Source organism: Canis lupus, chromosome X (genome assembly GCF_011100685.1).
Source record: "Canis lupus familiaris isolate Mischka breed German Shepherd chromosome X, alternate assembly UU_Cfam_GSD_1.0, whole genome shotgun sequence".
Lineage (NCBI taxonomy): Eukaryota > Metazoa > Chordata > Mammalia > Carnivora > Canidae > Canis > Canis lupus.
In genome coordinates, this window is record NC_049260.1 from 36,193,415 (window position 1) to 36,215,794 (window position 22,380).

Below are 22,380 nucleotides of genomic sequence, written 5' to 3' on the forward strand. Positions count from 1 at the left end.
AATGAATGCTTGATATCAAAATGACTACAATTTGCATATCTGCCAGATTCTACATGCTAAACATCTTGGAAAGGATTTTATTATCTCTAGAACTTAATGTCCTTTTCCTGCACTAAGCCAGAAGAGGTTCACCAATACAGAAGTCACAAGAATTTATTGAATAATTAACTAGCAGAGAAAGGCATAAAATTACCATTCTATAACAAACAATGGAATCTTTTAATGAGTTGCTGTTACTGTTTGTGGAAGATGTGATTACACACACACACACACACACACAGAATACACAATGGAATATTATTCAGCCATAAAAATAATATCTTGCCATTCACAACAACGTGGATGGACCTACAGAATATTACACTAAATTAATTTAGACAGAGAATGGCAAATACCATATGAGTTCACTTATATGTGGAATCCAGAATATTAAACAGGGGTGCCTGGCTGGCTTAGTTGGTAGAACATGTGAGTTTCAACCTCAGGGTGGTGAGTTCAAGCCCCACTTTGGGCACAGAGCCCACTTAAATAAAATAAAAGACAAAACAAATGAACAAGCAAAACCAGAAACAGATTCATAAATACAGAGAACTGGTAGTTGCCAGAGAGGAGGGGAGTGAGGGGGGACAGACAAAAATAGGTGAAGGGGATTAAGAAGTACAGACTTCCAGTTATAAAAAAAAATAATAAATCATGGGGATGTAGTTCAGCATAGAGAATATAGTCAATAATATTATAATTACTTTGTATGGTGACAGATGGTAACTGTACTTATTGTAGCAAGCATTGCCTGATGTATAGAATTGTCAAATCACTATGTTGTACACTTGAAACTAATATAACACATGTCAACTAAACTTTAATTAAAAAACCCCCACAAAACCTCAAAAACCTTTAAGTTGTGTTATGCCTGGTGATGTTTAACCAACAACATATACTGAAAAACAAACATCGAAATGGGCTTTGTATTATTTTTTAAGTAAAACTTGTTTTTGCATTTTGATAGAATAGAGGGGGAAAAAAGCAAACCCAGGAAGGTCTTTAACAGAAGAAGAGAAAGAACACAAACAAAAAAAGGGGCTGTATAATATAGTAGAAAGTGGGTTTGGAGTCAGAAAGACTTTTGTTTAAATTCTGGGTCATTTAGGTACTGACTGGCTGTATGACCTTACATTCTCTCAGCTTTTTCTTTCTTTTTTTCCAGCTGTTTCTTTTTGAAAACTAATCTTACAGGATTTTTATGAAGATTAAATGAGACACTGTATAGGCACATGATTGGCTTTAATAATCCTTTTTGTTAGCCAACATGTGTAAACCTTTGATATAAAGTAACTTAGGAGTGCTATAAGTGTGTATGTATGTGTGTATCAACAAACAGCTTACTAAATAAGTTTGGTTGTTTTCTAAATGAAAATATGTTCCTATAGCATAAGAAAAAGGTAAAAATAGAATATAGTAAAAATTACAATGGGCTAAATCTGTGAACCATTTCTGTTTTTTTCGCTTTAAAGATTTTATTCATTTATTAGAGGGCGAGAGAGAGAGAGAGAGAGAGAGAACGAGTGGTACGGCCAGAGGGAGAAGCAGACTCCCCGGCAGAGCAAGAAGCCCAATGTGGGCTTGATCCCAGGACCCTGGATCATGACTTGAGCAAAAGGCAGACACTTAATCCACTGAGCTACCCAGGTGCCCTACCTGAGACCCATTTCTAATTGTCTTTATTTATTTACTATTTCCAAAAAAGGTGAACCGTGTAACAGCATGTTTTTGAATGAAGAGTCTAAGTCTTCTCTGTCTAGTACAGTAGCCACTAGGTAAGATTATTTAAATTTAAATTCATTAAAATTAAATACAATTAAGGGATGCTTGGGTGGCTCAGGTGATTAAATGTCCAATTCTTGGTTTTGGCTCAGGTCGTGATCTCGTGGTCATGAGATTGAGTTCTGCAACTGGCTCCATGCTCAGAGGGGAATCTGCTTGAGAGTCTCTCCCTCTGCCCCTCCCTCCACCTGCATGGTCTCATGGTCTCTCTCTCTCTCTCACTCAAATAAATAAATCTTAAAAAATTAAATAGAATTAAAAATTCAGTTCTTCAGTTGTACTAGACACATTTCAAGCATAAAGAGCCAATATATGACTAGTGGCTACCACACTGGACAGTTCAGATATAAAATATTGCTCTCAAGACAGAAAGTTCTTATTGGACAATGCAGGTAGGGAGTCTCTAATTATTACTACTGCATTGAGGCTAAAATCTGACTGCATTTTGCTTAAACTGAAATAGCTTAACATTTTAGGTATATGTAACAAAAAACTTCTACTGCTATTAAAAAAAAGGTCTTCAGATCCTTTGTACTCTGCAGATAGTACAATGGAGATTGGTTTTCTAGCTAATGCCAAATGTGAGACAAAGACAGGACCTAGGGAAAATGGCTTGAAAGATACGTGGCATGGCTGGATCCTAGAGCAAGAAATGGTGATTTTTAAAAAAATCTTTGTTTTAGAGACAGAGAAAGAGAGTGCATGTGCACATATGCGTGCATGAGCGGGAGGAAGGGGGAGAGAGGGAGAGGAAGAGAATCTCAAGCAGACTCCCTGCTAAGCGCAGAGTTGGATGTGGGCTCAACCTCACAACCTTGAGATCATGACCTGAGCCAAAATCAAGAGTCAGATGCTCAACCAACTGAGCCACCCAGGCACCCCTGGCATGGAGTTTTAAGGTATTCCCTTTTCAACAGAATAAACACTTCTTTTTCCAAAGCCTAATTCTTTAGTGTTCTTGATAACAAAGAAATTTCTCGCTTTCCCTTTTGAATCACTGACAGAAAGCTCTGAAAGCTGGAGAAGAGGCAGACTAGGGAGGGAATCTCAGGACTTGAGGGGTGATCTTGGTGATATCACTGGGATTTTTATTTTTTTTCACCTAACATATCCTTGCCTGGATGTGAGAGCAGCCCACAACCTGGAAACTCCATGGACAAGGAACACAGAAAAATGAGCCCCAAGAAAAGACTAATCTCTTTAGCCAAGGACTGAGAAGAGGTGGCTCTGCAGGACAGAACACTTTTGACTGCATGCACCCTACTCCAGGGGGACACCATGAAAGAATCTTTCTCCCCCTCAGAGCGCTTTCCACTTTCCCAGGCCTGCCTGATGCAAAGAGCAGCAAGGAGGTGGCACTGTACTCCCTAGAGAGTAGAGGCAGGATGACAGAGAAGAGAGCAGGGGAAGGGGGGGGGGTGTCTTTCAATCTATGTATGAAGTATGTGTGGCACATCTCCAATAAACCCATGTCTAAAACCAACCAGGATCAACATAGCAAGAGCTTTATTTATTTATTTTTTTAAAATTTTATTTATTTATGATAGTCTCACAGAGAGAGAGAGAGGCAGAGACACAGGCAGAGGGAGAAGCAGGCTCCATGCACCGGGAGCCTGACGTGGGATTCGATCCCGGGTCTCCAGGATCGCACCCTGGGCCAAAGGCAGGCGCCAAACCGCTGCGCCACCCAGGGATCCCAGCAAGAGCTTTAAGATGGAACTATGGTATGGAATACCTCCCAGTTTTCAGATGAGCCTCTGAGTGGTGCACAAGCAGGGAAGACCAGATGAGTACTGCAAAGGCTTTGGAAATGAAATTGGCATTAGAACTACAGCCCTAAAAGTAGGCCAGGACATGTATTCTGACTTTAATCAGGTTAGCTACCTACTAAAATAGAAGATTTAAATAAGAATCATAGTCTCATAATATAATGATACTAAAAATGTCCAGCATACTATCTAAAATTACTCTTCATACCAAGAAACAGGAAAATCTCAAACTAAATGAGAAAAGACAACCAACGATATCAACACAAGAGAAGGCTCAGATGTTAGAATCATCCAACTGGGATTTTTTAAGCAGGTGCTATAAAAATGTTCCTAAAAGCAATTACGAATGGTTAAAAAAATGCTGACATTACCAAGTGCTGACAAGGGCAGAGAGCAACTGGTTCTCTCAAACTCTGCTAGTGGGAAAGCAAAGTCATACAGCCACTCTGGAAAATGATTTGGCATTTTTTTAATAAAGTTGAATATATACTTATCATATGACTTAGCAATCCCACTCACAGGTTTTTACTTTGGAGAAATAAAAATCTATATATAGATGTTCAGAGCAGCCTTATTTGTATTAGCCAAAAATTGGAAACAACTCAAATGCCCTTCAAAAGGTGGATGGAGGGACGCCTGGGTGGCTCAGCGGTTTGGCGCCTGCCTTCGGCCCAGGGCATGATCCTGGAGACCTGGGATCGAGTCCCATGTCAGGCTCCCTGCATGGAGCCTGCTTCTCCCTCTGCCTGTGTCTCTGCCTCTCTCTCTGTGTGTGTGTGTCTCTCATGAATAAATAAATAAAATCTTTAAAAAAAAAAAAAAAACAAAAAAAAAAACAAAAGGTGGATGGATAAGTAAAGTATTGTACATCCATACAGTGGAGTATTATTCAATAATAAAGAGGAAAGGACTATTGATCTACACAACAACTTGGATGGATCCCAAAGGCATTATGCTGAGCAAAAAACCCCTAATCTGTAAAGTAATAACTAATAACAAATCTGTATATTGGTCTCTGACCCTGGTTCCTGACATAGAGTCCTAAAACCCTTGTAAACATGGGTGCTAAGGAGAATCTTTTGTCCTAACATTTAGTCTTTGACTCCAGCTCCTGATGCAGAGCTCTTAAAACCCTTGTAATTTCCCAAGTCATAAGAGTACTAAGAGCATCTTGTGTTCTAATATTTGGTCTTTGACTTTAGTTCCTGACAGAGTTACTAAATCGCTTGGCATTTCCTGGCTGACTGCAGTATCTTTGTTTTAATGAGGTGATTCTGGGTGAGCTCCTGGATGGGGGCTAGTCACCAGAAAGACCAAGTCAGTATTATATAACCTTGGAAAGTTCAGCCCCCCACCCCATTTTCTAGAGAGGGGAGAGGGGCTGGAAAGAGAGTTAATGATCAATGCATGCCTACATGATGAAGCCTCTGTGAAATTTCCCAAAGTATGGGTTTGGAGAGCTTCTGGGTTGATGAACAGATGCACATGACAGGAGCGTGGCATACCCCACCTTCCTTGGGAACAGAAACTTCTGCACTTGAGACCCTTCTAACTTTACTCTATGTATCTCTTCATCTGTATCCTTTACCATATTCTTTATCATATAATAAATTGGTAAACCTAAGTGTTTCCCTCAGTTCTATGAACTGTTCTAGCAAATAATCAAATCTAAGGTTGGGGGTAGGTGGGTTATGGGAACCTCCAATTTGTAGCCAAGTCAGATAGTAGTTGTGGGTAACTGGGGACCTACTACTTGTGATTGGCATCTGAAGTGGGGGACAGTCTCATGGGACCAAGCCTTTAAGCTGTGGGGTCTACATTAATTTCAGTTAGTATCAGAAATGAATTAAAATTTAGGACACCTAGCTGGTGTCAGAGAATTACTTGGTATGGGGAAAAAAAAACCCAGACACACCTGGTGCCAGAAGTGCTGTTGAGTATGGTAGTTGTGTGAGAGGAAAAGGGAAACACAAGGGAGATTGAGTTTCTCCTAAACAGTTACATATTGTATGATTCTATTTATATAAAACTCTCAAAAGGATAAGAATTATAGTGATGGAGAATGGATCAGTAGTTATTAGGGGAGGATGTGATTATTAAGGAGTAGCATGAGGGGTGGCAGGAGACTTCTATATCCTAATTATGGTCAAGCTTATATACTTCCATACATGTGATAAAATTTCCTAGAAACACACACACACACACACACACAGGTAAAACTCGAATAAGGCCTGCAGTTTACTAAGTGTTCCAATGTCAATTTCCTAGTTATGGTTATATAGGATGTTATTAACAAGGGGAAGAACGGCAAAGTGTACATGGGAATTTTGTACTGTTTTTGCCATTTCTTTAAAAATTTTTTTTCAAATATTTAATTTTATTTCTTTAAAAGATTTTATTTTTAAGTAATCTCTACACCCAATGCACAATGCACAATCCCCAAGATCAAGTGTTTGCATGCTCTACCGACTGAGCCAGCCAGGCGCCCCTGGTTTTGCCACTTCTATGTGAGTCTAAAAGTCTTTCAAAATAAAAAGTTTAGAAGAAAATCACTTCCACTCTAGCTGTTTAACCCTCCCGTGGGCTTCCTGATTCCAAATAACTTGAATATTTCTTTTCCACTTCCACCTTTACTCCCTGGGTCCAGGACTCCTTCACCTCCTGACTCCCATGGCTTTGCTACTGGCTCTCTTTGCCTCCAGCACTTCTATCCTTCCCAGACAACCCACCTGCACATGGTGTCCAAAGGAATTATATGAGCTTGCTGTTTGCACTGTAATGTCCCTCAAAAGCTTGCAGTAGCTTTTTACCATCTACACCCCATGTACTCAACTTAGCATTCTGAACTATATGTATTCTTCCCTCAACCCAGAATTTCCAGTCAGTCCTTCAAAGAGCTGACGTTTATATTATACTAGTTTGCTTCCTACCCCCATACCCACATGCCATGAACACTTTGTGATGCTTTGCCTGTGCTTCCTGGACTTTCCTGGAGCCCTCATTGGAGCTCCAGATGATAGTGATCTCTCTTGTACCTCACTGGTCTTCCTGAGCCCATACTTCTGTACTCATGTGATGCATCTCCCCTATGACTTCTTTGAGTTTGTCTTTCCATGTGTTTATGTTGTATTAGTATCATCTGAAAATCTGTTTTGCAGCCAGACTATGCTTTTCTCTCTCTGGCATGACTGATTTTTCCAAAATTCAAATTGACTAGCTTGATGGAAACACCCTTTTCATATTTTATTATAGTCAATGTACTTTATGGTCTACATAGTAAGGCTACAAAGGATGTGAAAAGAGCACAGTCATCTATAAGGAAAGTACAATTATTTGGGATGCCTGGGTGGCTAAGTGGTTAAGCATCTGCTTTCTGGCTCAGGGAGTGATCCTGGAGTCTCTGGATTGAGTCTCACAACGGGCTCCCTGCATGGAGCCTGCTTCTCCCTCTGCCTATGTCTCTGCCTCTCTCTCTGTATCTCTCATGAATAAATAAATAAAATCTTAAAAAAAAGAAAGCACAATTTTAGTTGGTCTTATTTTTGCTGGAATGAATATTCATAGCAAACATCACTGATTTAGATAAAGGCGTTAAACACAGTATAATTTAACAATCATAAGACATTCAGGTATTACTTGCGCTATTTACTCAAATTCTTTTCTGATATAAAATGACTGAATAGGACATCTTCTTGTGGTTTTACCAAAGAAATAATTCTTTTTTTTTTTTTTTTTTGACACACAGTCAATGGTATTATGACTTTGGGCACTCTTTACTACAAAGACTTTCCTCATCTTATTTCTTTACTTTGCAGTTATGCAGGAGTTTTTCATATATAAACTTAGCTTAAATGTAGTCTTTACTAAATTAACACCAACTATATCCAGAGCAATGAGTTACAAGTATACACGGACAAGTATCTAATGTAAGAAGCCTGTTTGCATCAACTAGAGAACATCATCATGGAATTCTTCCATCTCAGATGGCAGTGAAGGTAAATTGTAATTCAGATATGGCGCAAGATTCTGAGCTCAAACAGCTTTCTGGAACTTTTTCATTTAAGTTACTGACATTTTTGTCTATTGTCTTTCTGGTGCAGAACTCCATTATGTATTAGCTCAGATATTTAGAACAAGAACTACAATCACTGCAGGGAGAAGGGTTTTCAAAAATAAATGTTAGTCAAGATAAGCATGATAATGAGAGCCAAATTTTCTAAAGGATCTAATAAATGACTAATATGGCTTCCATTTTCATTGTTCTCTGGCATTTAAACTAGCTTCTAATGAACAAAAGATCCCCATAATGGAGAAACTAAGGCAAAGGAGAAAATAGGAGTCTTCCCTACACTGGTCATTTCTGGAAAAAAAATACTAAGAACATATCTAAGAACCGGTTTACCTACTTTATTCTGGGGGAAATCAGGAATAACTAGAACTGAATTATTTCAAGTCAAGAAAATCAGAACTGCATATCAGAGAGTTGAATGCAGATTTGATAAGTAATATTCTTTTTTCTTAAAGATTTATTTTCTTAAAGAGAGTGGGAGGGCAGAGGAACAGGGAGAGAGAGTCTTGAGTAGACTCCATGCTGAGTGATATGGCAGTCGGTCTCACAACTCTGAGACCAGTACCTGAGCTGAAACCAAGAATCGGACACTTAACCTACTGTGCCACCCAAGCACCCCGATAAGTCATGTTCTTAAGGGAGAATCAGGATCCGCTGGAATCTCAAAATTGTTCTCTAATATCATCATCCATGTCATTGACAGTAAAATACATTATTAATATACATTTTAATATTTTATTGTTTTTGCATAATTTCTAGGGAAGTAGGGTGTAATATAATGAACATTCACTTGTTCATTCATTAAATAATAACTAATATTTATTGAGTACCTACCTAATATATGCCAGATACTTTCTAGAGTGCTAGACAGAAGTGAACTAACGACCCCAAATTCCCACTCTTCTGCAGCTGATATTTTTATAGGGGGAGAAATAGGCTACAAACAAGTAAATATAGGTATGTCTTACGGTGACAAATGCTATGGAGAAAACTAAGGCAGGGAAGGGGGACGAGGAATACTGGCAGTAGGGGGCATTCCTTCTCCCTAATTTTAAATTCAGTAGACAGGAAAGATCTTACTAAGAGGCTGATAGCTAAGCAACGATCTGAAGGTGGTAAAGGAAGAAGCCATGACTGTTATCTGGGGAAGAGTGTTCTAGGGAACAGGCATGACTAAGAGAGCTACTGAAGCCAGAATGTGCCTGCTGTTTGAGGAACCACAACAATGCCAGTATGTGGGGAACAGAGGAAGAAGAGAGGAGTAGGGGATGAAATCAGAGAGGTTTTAGGGGGCGAGATGGTATATTGGGTTAAGAAAGAATAACTCTGGGGAGAGGCCTGCTCTGAAGATATAAATTCAGGACTCATCAGAGTACAAATTGCACTTAAGACCATTAAAACTATATCTAAGGTCTCTAAGGGCCAGGGTGGAGACAGAGAAAAAGAGGAGCAAGGATGGAGGCCTGTGGCACTCCAATGTGAAGAGGTGTGTGGGGGAGGTGAGGAGAAATCAACACAATCTGAGAAGGTGCAGCCAGAAACGTACAAGGGAAACCAGGAGAGTCAAGTGTCCTGAAGCCAAGAGAGTACAGTGTTTCAGAAGGACAGGGTCAAATTGTACTAAGATGCCAAAAGGGAGAAGGCTGGAGATTTAATCTTAGTAATGTGAAGGTCATTAATGACTTGATGAGAGTGCTAGTGGAGCTGGTAGGACTACAACCCTGACCAGAGTGGGTTCAAGAACAAGAGATGGAAAGAACTGAATAAAGTGGGTACAGTCAACTTAGTGCTGTCAAGGGGAGCAGAAGTTGGAGGGGGTTGTAGGGTTAGGAGGTGTGTGTATGTATAAGAAAAATAAACTGTAGCTTACTAGATTCAACACAGCCAGAAAAGTGACAATGCAGGAAAGGAGATATTGCTGGAGTGATATCCTTGAGTAAGTAGAAGATAGAGGATCTCAAGTGCAAAGGAAAGCGTTGTGAAGACTCAATTAAAATCCTGGTTCCACTACTGACAGCTTCTGTGACTTGGAGTGAGCTTCTCAACCTCTCTAAGCCTTTGTTTTCTCCTCTAAAGTGAGAATTCCCTGGAATTACTGAACTGTAGAATGTCTTAATCAAATAGTGCTGTTTCATTGATGTCCCAACTTACAATTTTCCTTAGTACTCATTCGCAAGATGGTACAGAGAAAAAATTTTAAAAATCTAGCTTCTTGGGATCCCTGGGTGGTTCAGCGGTTTAGCGTCTGCCTTCAGCCCAGGGCATGATCCTGGGGACCCGGGATCAAGTCCCACGTCAGGCTCCCTACATGGAGCCTGCTTCTCCCTCTGCCTGCGTCTCTGCCTCTCTGTTTCTCTCTGTGTCTCTCATGAATAAATAAATAAATCTTTAAAAAAAATCTAGCTTCTTCCTGAAACAATAAATCCATATTTAGTATCTACTGCAAATAAAAATGTTATGAACCATACACCCAAAGTAAAGATCATAACTTTCTGTCATAAACACAGTAATGCTTCACTTGTTCTTGCTGTACATCTTTGAAACGTGTTGGTGGAGAACAAACATGACTTCCTCCCTGATATGTTCTGCCTTAATCTGTCTCTGCTCCCTCTGATGGCTAAATGCCACTAGAATGGTATATTCTCTACTCTGATATTTACAGATGCTGTCCAGAAACCGCAAACAAGATGAACAAAACTCAAAAAAAAAAAAGTGCTCAGAAGAAAGGTGGGGAGAGTTGCTCTCTAGAGTAATACATTCCTATTACTGGAAGCATTCACACAAAGTGTAGATGGCCACCTATGGGCTCATGTACCTTAAGCCATGGGTGATTCAGTGCTTCATAGACAGTGATCCTTTCAGCTGGATCCAGCATCAGCATGCGACGGACTAGGTCTTTGGCACTTTCAGAGATATGGCTCCACTGCCTTGGATTCATCTAAAGACAAGGAGAGGAAAGTTCCACAGTTATCGTCTAGTGAGAAGTTAACATTCACTATGCTGTTTCATTGTGCATAAAGTTCTCAGATCAAAGAACAGAAACCTGATTCTAAAGGCTTGCTTTCTAAGGAAGAGGACAAAGGCAAGTCTTTGGTGGCCTTTGCTCTATATATGAGATTTTGCATCAGTAAATATCCCTTACATATGTTCTTGTTGTCATATAAGTTATAGTATTTTAAATAACTGAAGAATAGAATGCTCATGACTATAGTTTCTACCTTAGCTAAAGAGACTAGATACTTTGCTCTAGAAAGGGCTAAAATAAAAATTTTAAGGAATTTTAAAAACATTTTCTTTTTAAAAATTGGAATACACAGTAATTACAAAATTATGCAAAGTTCTTAGTAGGATATTTGGCCACTCAGTATCAATTTCAGTATTTAAGAAAAAATACACTGTTAACATAGGCCTTATGTAATAACCAATTCACTTGTGTATGGTCTTCATTGAAGTTACTCTTATTCCTCTTGTAGAGATGAGACAACTAAGCCACAAGGTCAACTGACTAAAGTCAAACAAATGAACAAAAACTATGAGTTGTTCAAAAGACACAAGAGTAGTCAGAAAGTGGATCTGGGAGGAAAAGAGCAAGATGGTTCCTGGGAAAAAGGTATGTCTGAGACCAGGAAGCAGAAAAAGGGATGGGATGCTTAAGGCTTACAGTTGGGAAGGCAAGTGGGGACAGGAAGGGAGAGACCAGTAGAGTCTCATTTCTTATTTACTACCAAGAAGCTGACTGATTGGGTGAATTTATGTGAGTTGCCTGGTGTCAGGAGCTAGCGATGCCATGGTTTGAAACAGAGGGGACATAGGTCATCTTCTAAGAGTGAAAGCTAGAACATAAAGTCCATAACAATTTAAAGCCAAATAAAATCACAACTTGCATCACAATACACAGGAGTCATTATAGTTTGGTCAAGGGTTAGCACTAGACACTTCGCTCTGGCTATGGTGAGGGTCTATACTTGTAGATGGAGAGTGAAAAACATTCCTTGTTCTTTTTCTAATCGGCAGAATGCCAAACAATAGTCACTTCTTCTCAGATCTCTTAACTAAAGTGAGGGCCATACTGCTGTCATCTTACGGAAATCGTCATCAATTGGTCAGTTTGAAATAATGTGGGTGATTAGATGAGGCCTAGTCTTCTTCCCTCTTCCCCATCCTGGAGCTGATGTGTTCTATAAAGTCAAAATGATCTGTCCTCGGGGAAAGGGCTTGACAGGTCATCTGAAAGTGCTCATAAGATTTCTGAAGTGAGTAGAGGTTGAGAAGTTTATGTCCCCATCCTGTTTATGAGGGAGTCCAATTCAGGGTTTTTCTCTTCCTTTGGTTGAGAAGAGTAGCTGAAGTTAATCTGGGAGGTTGAGTTCCTAAGGGGAACAAAACAGGACTATAGAACAGTCTCACTTATTTGAATACTAAAGCCATAGGCACCTCGACTCCTGTTGTGGAGTTATCAACTGGCTACTGGTAACAATGACAGAAGATGGCACTGCAGCTTTTACATACTTTGGGAAATATATTTCTGTCTTTTATAAAAAAAGTTAATCATCTGGTAGTATGTGGGATACACAGATAACAACCAGATTGGCTCTATGTTGCTAAGTATTGAACCTGGGGGTTCACTGTACTATGATCTCTACTACTTTTGTTTGTTTGGAATTTTCAGTAACATCGAATGTAAAAAAAAAAAAAAAACAAACGCTGACAGAATCACAGCACAGTCTCTGTGTGAGTATACATACATACATACACACGCACACAGGCGCACACACACACACACACGTATGAAAGGCCCACCAAGTTTATCACTCATGTTAGAGATGGATCTATACTTCAAACAAAGCTGCTGAGAACCTGGGGCTTTTGTTTATTAAAAAAAAAGCCATGAATATAAGCAAGAGGTGAGGTTAGCCAAGTAAATGAGTAAATAAGTTATTAACTCAAAAGCTTCAAAGCTCTAGGTAGAGAAATTATGGTATCACTGTCATGTCCATCTGACTTACTATGATACTAAGAATGGAGTTTTTAAAATAATTTTTGGCATGTGTGAATGGTCCAAATTTCTTACAAGGAAACAAAAAAAACCTATTCAATGCTTTAAAAATAGAGAAAATCAAATACCAGAGGCTGTTGGAATGAAGCACATTGCCTTGGAAACCAGGAAGTTAGCAACTGAACTAACACAAAGGAAGAATTCTATTATTAGCAAATGCTTATAGCTCCAAAAGGCAGGTGGGAGATTTTATTATGCGGTATCTATGTCACAAGTTGCTGTGAGGATAAAATGAGTTAATAGGAGTGCTTAGCATGGTTCTTGGCACATAGTAAGTGCTATGTATGAGGTAGCTATCATTACTGCTAGTATTATTATTATGCTGGTGCACTGCTCATTGTGTTTGTTTTCCTATGTTAAGTATCTGTGATTTCACTTGGCCAAATTCGGCCAGAAAGCCCATGGCCATGCGCTTCTCATAGCCGCTCACAATTTCCAGGGATTGAAGGGGGAGGACTACTTACAAGAAGTTTCCTCAGACATTTAGTTATCTTGGAAGGACTGACTTTATTCCCCAGCGGCCAAATGACCCTAAGAGAAGCAGAAAAACCTATACTTCAAACATCTTTCTCTGTTAACAGTTTTGGCATATATTTTAACCCAACTAAAAGAGGTGAACCTGCAGGCCCTTATAAGCTGGTGATGCATGAGGCTAAAAATGAAACGCATAACTCATTCTCACCTGCTCACCTCTACAAGCTTCACTTCTGGTTTCAAAGGACAAGGCTATAACCCTAAAGCTACTTCACGTTTCATTTCTTTTTCCTTCCCTTTTTCTTGAAGTCCCATATAAAATTATAACGTTACTGAGAAAATGAAAAGGAAACTTAAGAGGCCTCACATTTTTGGAGTCTGGTATTATCCAACCCTGTGTGTTTGGTTTTTATTGTTGCCGGGCATGGCTGAAAATGAAATAGCACCTCTGTTGAATTAGAAAGTACGGGTTACAGTAATATGGGGTGGAAAAAGTACTTCTCCAACATAAGCTGCGCTGACAAGCTGGTATCCAGGCACACATTCCCCCATACTTCCCATCTGCAGCATTTGATTCTATTGGCCACATGTGATGGTTTAAAGCCATGGAGTGTATGTAAGAGCTGGGGGTAGTAAGACCAATGGAAGCCTATTTAATTCCAAGCATTCCTTAGGTCTTTTTTAGATAGCCATTCAGAATGTCTGTGATAAATTTTTAATTTTTTAATAATAAAAGGAATAATATGCTAATCACAGGTCTGTGAATAGTCTATGTGGTTTCCAATCCATGTTATAGCCAAAGATTACCATGAATGTTTAAGTCACACCAAAATGGCTCTAAACCGTATTATGGGATGCAGTTGTGATCCTGGCATTTTGGTTTATCCTGGAATGTAAATGGCAAGTTTTTCAGCTGTGCTAGCTGACAACATAAAAGGAATAACATGTGTGGTAATGCAAAACAAATAAAGGCAGGTACTAAACATAAAATAAGGAATTAATCACTGGGATGAAATTTCCATTTTCACTTTACAAATGAAGCAAGAAGCTTTAAAAGTGAAGCCCTTTCCTCAAATTACACAAAGAAAGGCCAAAGAAGTTTATTTTCCAGCCTAACCTGAACAGGTTAGGAGAACGGATACTTTTAAATCTGAGCTCACATCTGTTGTGAATACCTCACCCAGGGTAAAAAGAAAGGTCAAATTCTATCACAATAAATCCCAAGGGTCATTCCAAATTCTTTCCCTGAACTAGAATTTTATTTGAAATAAGCAAGGCACTAAGAAAACAATTTCTTTGACCCAGCTAAATGGGCAAATTTTGCTAGAACATGTCTGTGGTAAAAGCACTGGCTTTGTGACTCTGGGGGCCAAGACTCCCAAACTGTTGACTTGCATGTACAGGATACTGTATCAAAGAGGACTAGGGTGCTGTTTTGTAGCCTGAATATGGGGTTGGGTTCCAAACATGTGGGACAGACTTTGGCTGTAGCCCAGAGGGTGGGGCAGGGTCATGGCTGTTTTAGAGCCAGTCTCCTCTCTTCTACCTGGGTGATAGTGCAGCTGACAGTAATTCAGAAATCTACTTGAGGCTTATACTGTCTAATGAGGCTAAGGGATCAATGGTGTCAGCAAAGAACTTTTCCCTAACTGGGTAACCACATGACAATCGGGAAGCCCAGGGAGTCACTTTACATTTTTCAGAATAATTTAATCTCAATGGAAAAATAAAACAATCATAATATATTACCTTATATTTTCCTTTAATAATGCCTTCAAACAATCTTTCCTTGGTTCCGTAAAAAGGCAAGCAACCACTTAGCAGGATAAAAAGTATCACGCCACAACCCCAGACATCTACTGGTTTCCCATAAGGCTCTCTTTTGACGACTTCTGGGGCCATAAAATGAGGTGTTCCAACGCGTCCTACATTTAAAACAGCAACATTAAGGAAAAATGTTTACATAAAATGGGCTTTTTTTTTTTCCTCATCTGAAAACTAAAAATAGAACAATAACAGTCTGAAGGAAAAGTTTAACAATATAAATATTCTCTTACCACCTCTCCCTCTCCCATAAAATCAAGGGGAAAAAAGGCAGAAGGAAAAAAAATTAATCACCTCTTGAAAATATTGACCCCAGGATAGGTACTTTATCTTTTTTTAAAAAGATTTTATTTATTTATTTTTTTAAATTTATTTTTAATTTTTTTTTATTTATTTATGATAGTCACAGAGAGAGAGAGAGGCAGAGACATAGGCAGAGGGAGAAGCAGGCCCCATGCACCGGGAGCCCGACGTGGGATTCGATCCCGGGTCTCCAGGATCGCGCCCTGGGCCAAAGGCAGGCGCCAAACCGCTGCACCACCCAGGGATCCCCAAGATTTTATTTACTTTTTTAAGATTTTATTTATTCATGAGAGACAGAAAGAGAGAGAGAGAGAGAAAGCGAGAGAAGAGAATGACCTGAGCTGAAGGTGGATGCTCAATCGTTGAGCCACCCAGGTGCCCCAAAAGATTTTATTTTTAAGTCATCTCTACACTCAACATGGACCTTGAACTCACAACTCTGAGATCAGGAGTTGCATGCTCCACCATTGAGCCAGCTGAATGTTAACATTTGGTGAGAGCAGATACAGCACACACACACACACACACACACACACACACACATATCCTATATAGGATATATAGTTTTCTCCCACCTCCTACCCAGCAAAACTAGTTTTCAGGAAGGAGTCTGAGAGCAGTTACTAGCACGCTGATCATCTTTAACTCAGTATCCCTAAGGGAGTCTTTTCTTCCACAGAATGAAAGGCTGTGCCCTGTAAGGAAATTACTGCGGAAGGGGCACTGCCCATCAGATGTGGCAGCTCTTCTTGTGTGCATGCCCAGCCTTCTCCTCCTTTCCTCCCTCCTTCCCCTTGGCCTTTCTCTCTCATCGTACCGAGTCCAAGGTAGTTTTTTTTTAACTTTGCAGACTGCATACTACTTTATCTAAAGCTCAGAACTGTGGTTTAGAGTTTTTTAAAAAAAGACCTTAAAGATCTTCTAACCAGCTAGAGAAAAAACACCATGAAGTACAGTTAATGACTGTCAGAACTCGGGATGGCAAAGGATAAAGCAGCTCTTAGCTTGTGTGCTGGGGATGTTCCTTTGCTGTGGATCATTGAGGTTCCCCTCTGTTTCCCAGTGGAAGAGGTTGACTTTGGGGTTTAGAGAATGAAAAATATTTGCATTTAAAATGTGCAGCAGGGCAGCCAGGTTGGCTCAGCAATTTAGCGCCGCCTTCAGCCCAGGGCCTGATCCTGGAGACCCGGGATCGAGTTCCACATCAGGCTCCCTGCATGGAGCCTGCTTCTCCCTCTGCCTGTGTCTCTGCCTCTCTCTCGCTCTCTGTGTCTCTCATGAATAAATAAAATATTTTAAAAAAATGTGCACCAGTACAGCTGTACTGGTTAGAAGGGAAGACTTTTATTCCACATTTCCCAATTTTGCTTCCTCTGGTAATATTCAGAAGCTCAAACAATGAGAGCTAAGCCTCATATCACACTTCATTAACAGCCTTGGACTGAGCAGGGCCACTGAAGAATTTGCCTTGTGCAGATGGCAGGAGCTGAGAAAAGCAGGGCAAGAGATCAAGGTACCAGTCAGGGTGTGGGGCCCATGGCATCAGTAAGGTACCTCCTTATAGTTGGGATGAAATTTTGAAACCCAGCTTGACTCTTTATCACTTCCTACACAAGAAAGGGCTGAACGGCTCAAAATGGAGGTTCTTTTCTTTTCTTTTTTTTTTTTTTTGAGGTTCTTTTCATTTATCTGGATCGAAGATACCCCATTCTGGACAATTAGTGTTCATCCTTAAGGAACATACATGTCTTTTAGTTCAAGAATTTGTTCACAGATGATGGGGGAAAGAATATGCAGGAATGAGCTTTTTAGAGTATTTTGTACAAATCAGTAAAATATGAAGGCCTAGGTTAACTGTGAACATACACCAACCTTTCCAGACTCCTTGTTTGTGATTGCTTAACTTTTCCTTTTCTGTGGTCACTTGATTTTTATGACTTCAACTTCCTGTTCTTAGAATTTTGTGGTCAATTACCAAACCAAATTAAATGTCACTCGGTATGACATACTTTAGATACACATTTCAATATTTAAATGTTAGATTTTGGGGGATAATATAATAAAACCTCATTATCTAGAACCTCAGGTAAGGAGCTGTTTTCAACAGCTAGGACCTAAATCTCTCCACACCCAAAGTTTTTTACTTTAACAATTTTGGATGGTTATCTTTCTACCGTTTTCCGACTTCTTTCACACAAGATGCTACACACAATTTAACTTTTTCTTGATGACTCAATATTGTCTTATGGCTATCAGTGAAGGAACTATGCTACAGGACGGAGAATGCCCTCGGGAACTTCACAGGTAAGCAATGTGGAGTTCTTCAGTAGTAGAAGGGGGCTGTGCTTTCTACATTTTGTTATCTGCTCAATATACTTTTCCTGTCAAGCTTTCATGTCTTTTCTCTCACCATGCTTCCTCTAGCCTTGTCTTCTAATTTGTTGTATAAAATCGGCAATTAACCAGAAACTGACTAGCAACTAGGTTCTTTCATTTAGTAACAATATCCTAAGTGCCTGCTAGGTCCTAGACACAGGTGGAGGTGCCAGGGACATACAGAGGGATGAACGGTGATTCCCCCTTATCCTCAGAAAGCTCAGTCTTTGATATGATTACAAATCTCTGCATCAGATACTACATAGAGATATGTAGCCCAGATGGTGAAGGTAATATGGAAGAGAAGGAAGAGGGATACCTAACTTAGGATGGTGAAGATCAGCTTGCTTTTAAGAGGAGATAGTTTGTCAGCTCAGTCTCTCAACCTTTAGGAGCAGTAAGAGTTAAATAGATAAATAAAATGACTAAAGGTTTTCCAACCAGAGGGTGTAGCAGGTGCAAGGTATGAAGGCACATAATCCATAAAACTATGAACAATGGCAGCATGCCAGCTTCAGAGAATATCCTGAGATGCCCGTGTGGGAGGACCATGAATGGGTAGTAAGATCAAGAAATGTCTTGCTGCAAAAATAATTTTTTTTGTAGGTTCCTAGTTATCTTCTGGATAGATGAGTTTTTCAAATAGAATCTCAGATAGGTTAAGTGCAAATATATGTAAGCGACTGCTACTATATGGAACATATAAAGGAGAGAATTCCTTTCTATTTCTATTCCACTGAGTAACCAAAGATTCCAACTGACCGGAAAATAGCTTTCTGTCAATAAATATTAGCAAATGAACTGATAATATTAGTATAATTTCAAAAGTACCTTAAACAATAAGAAAGCTTTCATTTAGAGAAATCATTTATCCCTTGTCTATGTAGGTTGTATTTTCAAAGATGCTATAATGCTTGAAGTAGTTATTTCAAGACTGGAAGGAAAGGTATGTTAAGGAATAACATTTGGACCATCAGAAAGTATTTTAATTCTAGGAGCACCGAGAAAAACTTTGTACAACTGACACAATGTAGGTTCAAAATCAGTTTTAAAAACACGCAATTTAGGGGAAAGGCTTATGGACTTTAGGAAAGTAGAGTAACATGAGAAAATGTCTAGATAAATCTAATGAATCTGTTGTTTGCCTTCAATCAAGATGTATGGTAAAATATGAAGCTTATTCTACTTTGAATACTAACAGGATATGGGGATCCCTGGGTGGCTCAGCGGTTTAGTGCCTGTCTTGGGCCCGGGGCGTGATCCTGGAGTCCCTGGATTGAGTCCTGCATCAGGCTCCCTGCATGGAGCCTGCTTCTCCCTCTGCTTCTCTCTTTGTCTCTCATGAATAAATAAATAAAATCTTAAAAAAAATGCTAACAGGATATGGATCCAGATAAAGAGAAACAAAGTCATTATATGTGGCCAGTATAGAACACATAAAAGGACTTTGTGTCATTTCATTTTAGCCCATCAATCTTGGGGATGTAATTATCAGAAGTTATTTGTTATAATTGTGTAGTCTTTTTAAGATTTTATTTATTTATTCACGAGAGACACACACAGAGAGAGGCAGAGACACAGGCAGAGAGAGAAGCAGGCTCCCTGCAGGGAGCCCGATGCAGGACTCGATTCAGGGACTCCAGGATCACACCCTGGGCCAAAGGCAGGTGCTCAACTGCTGAGCCACCAAGGTGTCCCATGTGTAGTCTTTTTAAAAAAAGAAATGTATTTATTTCCATTTGAGAAAGAGAAAGAGAAAGCAAGAGAGAGAGAAGAGGAGAGAAGAGGAGAGAAGAGAATCCCAGGCAGACTCCCCATTGAGCATGAAGCCTGATGTGGGGCTTGATCTCACAACCCTGAGATCATGACCTGAGCTGAAACAAAAAGTCAGATGCTTAACTGACTGAACCACCCAGGGGCCCCTATAATTGTGTAGTCTTTACAGAGGGATCATCTGTACAAATACCAGATTTAAGAGAGTTAGTTTATTTTTTATTTTTTTAAAGTATTTATTTATTTATTTATTTATTCATTCATTCATTCATTCATTCATTCATTCATTCATTCATTCATTCATGAGAGAGAGAGAGAGAGAGGCAGAGACACAGGCAGAGGGAGAAGCAGGCTCCACGCAGGGAGCCCAACTCGGGTCTCAATTCCAGGACTCCAGGATCACGCCCTGAGCCAATGGCAGGCGCTAAACCGCTGAGCCACCCAGAGATCCCCAAGAGTTAGTTTAATAGCAACATTTGTTTAAAAACAACTTGGGAGTTGTAGTTGATTGCAAGACTGGTAATGAGCCAGTGGTGTTAAAATGGCTGTCCAAGAGGCTAATGCAATTTGGGGAGCCTGATAGAAAATGTAAGACCCACAGCAAAAGAAGCAACAGCCCCAAGCTCCTATGTGCTGGACTGTACCTGTAGTTGTGCTCAGTTTTGGCTCTGTCCTTTGTGCACCATGAAATTCTGCACCAGTTTCTATGAGGAATGGTTAAATTAACCTAGGCAAGTTAATTTGGGTAAGACTTAGGGGTATGTGATAGCTGTCTTTAAACATTTCAATGGCCATCATGTGGAAGGGTTAAAATTGTTCTGTGTGGCTCCAAAAGTCACAATTAACACCACTGGGTGGAAATGATAAGATGACAGATTTCTGTTTAATGCAAAGATGAATGTTTCAGTACTTAAGGAGTTTTCCAAAAATGGAAATACAGTCCTGGAACACAGTGAATTCTTTGCTAATTAAGGAGTTAAACTAGAGCTCAACCTTTTGCTGGGAATTTTATGAAGGAACGCAATCACTGGTTATGACTGGAGAAATTAAGACGCCCTTGGAATCCTGAGATTCAATGATTCTTTGATTAAATTATATGCTATATCTGATCCTATGATCAGTCCTTCTAATCACAGAAGAAAGTTTTGAATTAGGAAAAAAAATCAGTTTTTAAAACTATACTCAACTTGCAATTTTTCATATTATTGGAGATGATTAGCTGAAAGAGAATGCAAAACTAGAAGAAAATCTAAACATAATTTAATTTTAGATGGCAATGTCATGAAATAACAATTTAAAGAACACAACTATGACTCTTGGCTCATTTTTCAGAAGATGATCTATGTTAATGCTACTTTGATGTGTTAGTAATACTGTATTAAATTAAATGAACTATCCTGTGTAAGAGATTATTGTTTTGATATTTATCATTTGTCAGGTATTTGAACTTAATATAAGCATTCATGGAAGATGACAGGTTTGAAAAGGTTCTGCTGGTATTTTTCATATTTTTCCTCTTTGTGAAGGCTGGCAGTCTCTAGAGGTGGAAAATTGAAGGCATTGACTAGAAGAAGACTGATAATCTGTAGGCTGAAGAACTAAGTCATTTGCAAAACTAAGGAACAGAACTAAAAACAGAGCAGCATTCTGAGCTGGGGCCTACTGAAGGGAATAAATAAAAATCCAGATTCTTGAATCTGGAATTAGCATCCACCTCTGTATGCTACTGGAGAAAATTTCTATTTTTTAACTTTTCTACTTTTTTTTCTGGCATGGGAATTTTCTAATTATGTTTTGCTTTAGCTAATAATAAAATCAGTCTGGATTCACATCTGCTTGCTCTTCCCAAATACACAGATTGATGGCTCGAGCAGGACTCTTTCCACAAATAAAAAGAGGAAAACAGTATGAAATTAAACATTAGCCACTGATGTAAACCTGAAAGTGGTTAAACCACACGTTTTAGAATGGACTTCGTTTGGCCAGTTCAATGTTATTTATTTCTTTTAAAGTCAGCTCTGTGCCCAACCTGGGGCTTGACTCACAACCCTAAGATTAAGAGTCTCATGATATACCAATTTAGCCAGCCAGGTGTCCCTGGTCAGTTCAACTTTAGAAGTTACTTTGCCCCAGATACCACCTTCTTCCAACACTGTTTTAATCTCCGTATGCAGGGTCACTTCTCTGCCAAGTGGTGGGAATATAAAAAGGACAGAGCCTATTCTTATGGTACTAAAATTTTAGTTCAAACTACAGTTAGTAAATTCAAAACTATGATGGCACTTTTTTGGGAGGATGGGTGGATGGAGTGGAATGGGTATGAAATGCTGAGGATGGGCTAATCTTTAGTTTGAAAGTTTCACATAAGCCTGAAAGTGACCAGGTTTTGAAGGGAATTTTTAAAAAAGTGTTCTTACCTCCAGCTACAAGTCCAGATTCCCCTAATTGAATAGCTACCCCAAAGCCCCCAAGTTTAACAGGTGCCGAGTTTTCCTTTGAGGCGAGGAGAACACAGTGGGGCTGAAAAGAAAAACAGACAAACGACAAACCAAAAGTAAGGGTTAATTGAAGAGGAACAATTAAATTTACACAAAACTGAGTAACATGTAGGTAATACATTAAGAACTCCCGGAATTATTTTGGATACTTGAATTATTTGTGGTATTCTTACTTCTGGTTGATTTCTCCAAAGACTTACCTGCTTTATCCAATGTTTTGCAGGGATTATTTGCTTCTAAGATTAAGGTACCGGTGCTAAGAATTAGGAAGCAAGCATGTTCAAGTATAACAGACATATTTTCTACCTTTTCATGCAATATTCTCTTTTTCTAAGTGACAGTTTACATTTGTTCAAGGAAAATATTTTTTACATCTCTTGCCAAAATGTTTCTTGAAACCTCTGACTTCACCTACAG

The 22,380-nt window shown here is 39.3% G+C and overlaps 1 protein-coding gene across 12 annotated transcripts in view; it reads right to left on the reverse strand.

Annotated features, from left to right (window-relative positions):
• The window catches only part of CASK (calcium/calmodulin dependent serine protein kinase), a 350,654-nt gene that overhangs the window by 110,662 nt on the left and 217,612 nt on the right, over window positions 1-22,380 (reverse strand). For all 12 annotated transcript variants that reach the window (XM_038587210.1, XM_038587220.1, XM_038587216.1 and 9 more), the window contains exons 6-8: window positions 21,883-21,985; window positions 14,939-15,114; window positions 10,475-10,597 (exon numbers count right to left, since the gene is read on the reverse strand). In XM_038587210.1, coding sequence (XP_038443138.1) covers window positions 10,475-10,597; window positions 14,939-15,114; window positions 21,883-21,985 — 402 coding nt within the window. The remainder of the gene's footprint in view (window positions 1-10,474; window positions 10,598-14,938; window positions 15,115-21,882; window positions 21,986-22,380) is intronic.